The sequence below is a fragment of the Moesziomyces antarcticus genome (genome assembly GCF_000747765.1).
Source record: "Moesziomyces antarcticus DNA, scaffold: scaffold_v10027, strain JCM 10317, whole genome shotgun sequence".
NCBI lineage: Eukaryota > Fungi > Basidiomycota > Ustilaginomycetes > Ustilaginales > Ustilaginaceae > Moesziomyces > Moesziomyces antarcticus.
This window is the reverse complement of record NW_014638983.1, coordinates 37,259-43,258: the sequence shown is the minus strand read 5'-3', so window position 1 is coordinate 43,258 and position 6,000 is coordinate 37,259. Positions and strand designations below refer to the sequence as shown.

Here is a 6,000-nt window from a genome sequence, read left to right as displayed (position 1 = left end):
GTGTGTGTGTGTGTGTGTGTGTGTGCGTGTGTTCTATGCTTGTGCGAGAATTAATCGTCCGAGTCGTCGCTCATGAACTCGTCCTCGTCCTCAAAGACGGCCATGTCCTCGAAGGCGACCTTGTATCGCAGGATGCCGCCGATGCCACCAAAGCCCTTGCAGAACTGCATGCCCTCTTGCGAACGGTCGGTGACGAATTCGAGGTTGGTGCCGAACTGGCGGTAGTTTTCTGCGAGCCACTCGAGGAGCGGCATGGGTTCCTCGACCTGCTCCATGGCCTCGCCGGTGGCGCGGTCCATGAAGCGCGTGCGGTCCTTCTCCTGCTCCTTGGTGAGCATGAGGACGTGCTGGGAGCCGTCCGAGTCCTTGAGCACGTAGCGCGTCACGTCGAGGTTCTCCCAGACGATGAGCGTCTCGACGGCACCCAGGTCGAGCGCCTTGAAGGTGTCGTCGAGGCCGAAGCAGTACTTGCCGGTCTCCATGGAGATCTCGTCAAAGTACTTTTGGATGAGCTTCTTCTCCTGGACGAACTTGACGTTGGAGAGCGTCTCGGCGGCGAGCTCGATGGCCTGGTTGAAGCCGTTCTCGCCGCCGTAGGAGACGTCGACGATCTTGACAATCTTGGGCTGCAGACGGTAGTCAAACATGTCGGACTGGCTCAGCTCGGTCTTGAAGTCGGCGGAACCGGCGAGGACGAGGCCGGCGACGTTGCACTTGTTGTCGGTGATAAAGTGCTGCGTGGAGAGCTCGGCGATCTTGCGCACGTAGTTGTGGCGCGCCTCCTCACGCAGACGTGCGAAACGCAGGGCGGACTGACCACCGCGGCCGTGCTTCTTTGGCAAGTCCACCGAGAGCTTCTGGAGGACGGTGCGCGTGTTGCCGGAGAGCGTGCCGAAGAGCGAGCCGTTGCCGTCCATGACGATGAAGCCGAACTTGGCGTCGGCCTCGAGGAGCTCGCTGAGCGCCTCGGTGTGGAACTTGTTGTCGCAGAGGTAGAGCGAGGTGTTGATGGGCTTGAAGGGTTCGAAGGAGAAGTTGACCTTCTTCTCCTTGCCCTCGTCTGTGAGGATGGTGCCGCAGTAGACCACGAGGCCGTTGTCGGGGACGCGGTTGTACAGCTTGAGACGCTGCTGTGTGGAGGTGATGGCGGCGAGCACCGACAGACGGTTGACACGCGACTTGATGTTGGAGGCGGTGCCGTACTCCTGGGTGAGCATGTTGGTCGCCTGGGAGATCTGCGATCTTGGTGGGAGGATGAGCGAGATCATCGAGGTACCTGCACCGCGAGCCGCATCGAGCTGCTTGACGAGCTTCTTGACCTTCCACACCTGGATGTTGGCCTCTGCGGCGTCGGCTGCGGTGGCCATTTTGATGGTATTTGATGGTGATGCGAGGAGACTGTTGGAGGATTACCAAGGGCGAAGCAAGCGGACGAATCGAAGCCGGGCTCAGGGATGCCAAGGATGCACAGCAAGACCGACGGTGACGAACAAGACCCGATGCTGATAGATGCGCACGAGACGACTGCGAGACGGGAGGTGCAAGATGCGAGGCGAGGAAGCGATGCGGAAGAGGTGGGTGGGAGCGAAGGGCGAGAAGGTGGAGGCGAGAGTGTCGACGACGAAGAAGACGACAAACGCTGCTGCTGCTGTTGCCGACTGCGGGCTGCACCGATGGGATGCAGCAGCATCTGCTCGGCCGTGCGTGGCGGCCGCTCTGCCCTAACCCACTTGGAGAGAGAGTGCTTCTGCAAGCCCTTTGAGCTCAGCCCGCCAAATCGAGAAGAAAAAAAGGACAGCCAGCCACCAAGAGCGCGCCTCCGCCTCCTCACTCTGAGCGATTTCAGCCAAAAAAGAAAAGCTGCAAAAAATTTGTGCCGATGCGAGGCTTAGATCGGCCAAAACCAAGGCTGCCCGCTGCCACATCGGCGATCTCTTCTCGCAATCCGAAGCGAGCCAATAAAAGAGGCGCCCATTTCACGCCGCTTCCCAACGCGTCTCTCTTCGGCCTGCATTCCGGTCAGCTCGGCCAGATGATCCGGAGCGCTTTAAAGCGTGTTGCACTGCACAAAGCGAAGGCTCGCCCCCTGCTTCAGTGACAGCGTGGTGGGAGGCGGTTCCATTCTGCCTCGTTGAGCGTTGGATCAGCCGACCAAGGGTGAGTTGAGCGGAGAAGCAGCTCAGAGTGCGCCCTCCAACCGGTTGCTTTCTCCGGCGAGTTTATTATAGAGTGTGAGTGTGAGTGGGAGTGTGGGGGATTCGGGCGGGTTCAACCGCGTTCGGTAGCCGATTGACCCGCGCTTTCCTGCTCTGGACCCCGTGCGTCGATCTTCTGACGGCGCTCAGTCCTCCTCCCTCACCTCCACCATCGTGTCTATCCTCTTTCCGTTCATCGTCGCTCCCGCTTGCAATCGGCAACCGTCGTGACCTTGCCAGCTCGGCTCCTCCTCGTCCCCCGCAAGCCCGTCTGGCCGTTTGTGCCGGCATGTCGCGCTCCTCCAAGGCCAAAGGGCGTTCGGCCAAGTCGACCGTCGTCAGGATCCAGTACGATGCCACGCTCAAGTCGTCGCTCGTCCACCTGCCCATGTGCCTCTATGCTCCCCTGGTCGACCTTGCCGTACCCCCTCAGTCGCTCGTCGTCGAGATCGATGCGTCGCCCACCATTCCCACCGCTTCGCCCTACTTTGCAGGCTGGTCCGGTATGAGCGCAGCTCCGCTCTCCGTTGGCAACTCCCTCGCTCAGCCCAATGGCTCCTTTGCCGGCTCTTCTGCCGCATCCTCCACAAAGCCCTCGGCCGTCGACGTCCTCAACATTTCGCCCTCCCTCGCCGCTTCCTTCCATCCTCCCTTGCCAGACGGTGCCACGTGCTCCGTCCGCCTCTTACGCTCGCCACCGCTCCCCACTGCATCCAAGATCGACGTCACGCCGCTCTCGGCAGACGACTGGGAGATCCTCAGCCTTCACGCCGAAGAAGTCGAGATGAATATGCTCGGTCAGGTGCGTGCTGCCACCACCCATCAGCTCATCACTGTGCACGTCGGCCGCGGCGGCAACACCGTCGTCCGCTTCCGCGTCGATGCAACCACGCCTCCCACCGCAAGCGCAGATGCAGCCGAAGCCGATCTCGACGATGCCGACGCTCCCTCCGCGCTCGCAGTGCGTCTTTCCACCGACACCGAGGTCATCATCGCTCCCAGGCTGCGCAAGAAGTTAGTCGATCCCGCCATGCAGGAGGAACACTCGCTGCAGCCTACATCCAGGGCGGCACCAAACGGCGTCGGCACCGAGGACGAGACCCACACGCTTCGACAGACGCTGCCCAAGCTTCTCTGGCGTGTCCTCCCACAACGCTTCGCCCAAGGTCTTGAACTCTCCAGCTTGACTTCCAGTGTAGCGGTGCCCTCCTCCTCGTCAACGGGCTACACGCAGTTCAAGCAGGTCTTCCCAGATGACCGCCTCTCGGTCACCAAAGTGTCCTGCCCCACCAACAACAGCGCATCCGAAATGCAGCCTGACAAAGGCGCTTCCTCCACAGCCGCCGATTCCGACTCGGCCGACGCTCGCAAGGACGGTGCAGACCCTTCGCCGGCGCTCCCAGTGCGTCCGACTGCCTCCGCACGCTTCGTCGATGCCGATCAGCTGCCAGGCGTTCGCACCCACGCCCACGTCGCCTGGCCCGAGCGCCACGTGCTCATCGGCGCCGGTCTGCGCGAACAGCTCGGCATCCAAGACTACGATCTGGTTCGCTTCAGCCCACCACCGCCTGGATTCGGTGGCTCTTCCAAAGCTGCGACGCCAGCAAATGCAGCGACCGAATCAACGGATGCTGCCAAAGCAGATGCGGCCGGATCGAGCCTCGCAGGTGTCGAGCATATCCTCCGCGATGCCACAGATGCTGTCGCCGCCTGCTTCCGCGCGCGCACCCTCGAAGCTTCCTCCTCGTCGCGAGCGGCCAAGCCGTTCCAAGGTGCCAGCGCGCTCTTCCTCACCGGTGGGCCGGGTGCGGGCAAGACGGTCATTGCCAAGCAGCTCGCGGCCCAACTCTCGCACGACTACCGCCTCTGTCTCTCGACGTCGTACCGCGACTGCTCGCCCTTTAGCGAGGAACGTGTGCCCGTGCTGCGCGCACGCTTTTCGGAATGGCTCAACGAGGCTGCGTGGAAAGCACCCAGCCTGCTCATCCTCGACAACGTCGATCGCATCATCCCCGCCGAGATGGAGCACGTCGACTCGCAGCGCTCGAGGCAGCTCGCAGAGGCATTTGTAGCGCGCCTGCGCGACTGTGTCAAGCACTTTGGCGTGTTTGTCATTGCCACCGCCCAGGGCACCACAAGTGTGCACAGCCTGCTCAACTCGAGCCACCTCTGGCTCGATAACCTGGCGCTCAAGCCGCCCGGCAAGGAAGGCAGGAGGGACATTCTCGCGCATCTTGTGAGGGAAAAGGTGCGCAAGGCTGCAAAGGTGCGCGACGATGCTTTGGGCGCAATGCAGCAGGTCGATGGCGACGCGGCGGATGGCGATCTCAACTATGTCACGCTCGCCACGCAGACCGAGGGCTACCTTCCGGCCGATCTGCGCGACTTGGTGGAGCGCGCCACGCACCAGTCGGCCATCCGTGCTGCGGGTGCTGCAGCCGTGCAAGGAATGGAATCGGCTGTTGCAGCCCGAGGCGTTAATGGCGCCGACAAGCAGGAGGCTTTGTCTCTCAATGGCAGTGCGGCGGACCTCTCGATCACGATGGATGACTTTGCCAAGGCCCAGGATGGCTTCACACCGCTCTCGCTCCGAGACGTCAAGCTGGAAAAGTCATCGGTGGCGTGGTCGGACATTGGCGGTCTGGTAGAGACGCGACGTGTGCTGCGCGAGACGCTCGAGTGGCCCACCAAGTACGCGGCGATCTTTGCGTCATGTCCGCTGCGGCTGCGTTCGGGTCTGCTGCTGTACGGCTACCCCGGTTGCGGCAAGACGCTGCTTGCCTCGGCGGTGGCGAAAGAGTGCGGGCTCAACTTTATCAGCGTCAAGGGACCCGAGATTCTCAACAAGTACATTGGTGCGTCGGAAAAGTCGGTGCGCGACCTCTTTGACCGTGCGCAGGCGGCCAAGCCGTGCGTGCTGTTCTTTGACGAGTTCGACTCGATCGCACCCAAGCGTGGTCACGACAGCACGGGCGTCACGGACCGCGTGGTGAACCAGATGCTGACGCAGATGGATGGTGCCGAGGGCCTGGATGGCGTGTACGTGCTGGCTGCCACGAGTCGGCCCGATCTCATCGACTCGGCACTGCTCCGACCCGGTCGCTTGGACAAGTCGCTGCTGTGCGATATGCCGACAAAAGACGACCGACTCGACATCATGCGCGCCATCGCCAACAAGGTTCACCTTCACCCCGACGTCGATCTGGAAAAGTGGGCTGCAAAGACCGATGGCTTTTCGGGTGCGGATCTGCAGGCGCTGCTGTACAATGCGCACCTGGAGGCGATCCACGAGTCGATCAACACGGCCACGCAGGACAAGGACCAGGATGGACCCAAGAAAGTGGACGGTGCGGATGGTGCACTCAGGTTCACCAGCATCGGTGGGGGTGGTAAGAAGACGCTGAGCGGTGCGGAGAAGCAGGCGCTGGCACGCAAGCTCGAGCTGGTTCTCAAGACCACTTCGGCTCAAACCGAGCAGGCTCAGCACAAGGAGGCCAAGGCGGGCCGAATCCTGCCGGCTCATCTGGGCTCAGCATCGGCAGCAGTCAATGGTATCGACACGGCGGGAGAGGGCTCAAGTGCAAAGCGCGGAGCAAAGACGTTGGTGACGGAAGTGCATCTGGAGACGTCGATCAAGAGCACGCGTCCGAGTGTGCCGGCGGAAGAGCAGCGCCGACTGCGCGCCATCTACCGCACCTTTGCCGGTGACAGGGACGGCAACTTTCCCGATGGCGAAGCAAGCACCCAGATCGGCGCGCGCAGCAGCCTCATGTAGCTTCGCCACAATCACAAATTCAGCATCGTC

At 62.0% G+C, this 6,000-nt stretch overlaps 2 protein-coding genes across 2 annotated transcripts; one reads left to right on the top strand and one right to left on the bottom strand.

Moving 5' to 3' along the window:
- Positions 1-50: 50 nt before the first annotated feature.
- PAN0_027c6178 (peptide chain release factor eRF/aRF subunit 1) lies at positions 51-1,690 on the bottom strand (the record flags this gene model as incomplete). Its single annotated transcript, XM_014798381.1, has 2 exons — positions 51-1,398; positions 1,518-1,690. 2 exons carry the CDS (start codon positions 1,688-1,690, stop codon positions 51-53), a joined length of 1,521 nt encoding a protein of 506 aa, XP_014653867.1.
- A 794-nt stretch (positions 1,691-2,484) lies between these two features.
- On the top strand, positions 2,485-5,970 carry PAN0_027d6177 (AAA-domain-containing protein; the record flags this gene model as incomplete). The annotated part of the gene is made up of 1 exon (XM_014798380.1): positions 2,485-5,970. One exon carries the CDS (start codon positions 2,485-2,487, stop codon positions 5,968-5,970), a length of 3,486 nt encoding a protein of 1,161 aa, XP_014653866.1.
- Between the last annotated feature and the right edge of the window lie 30 nt (positions 5,971-6,000).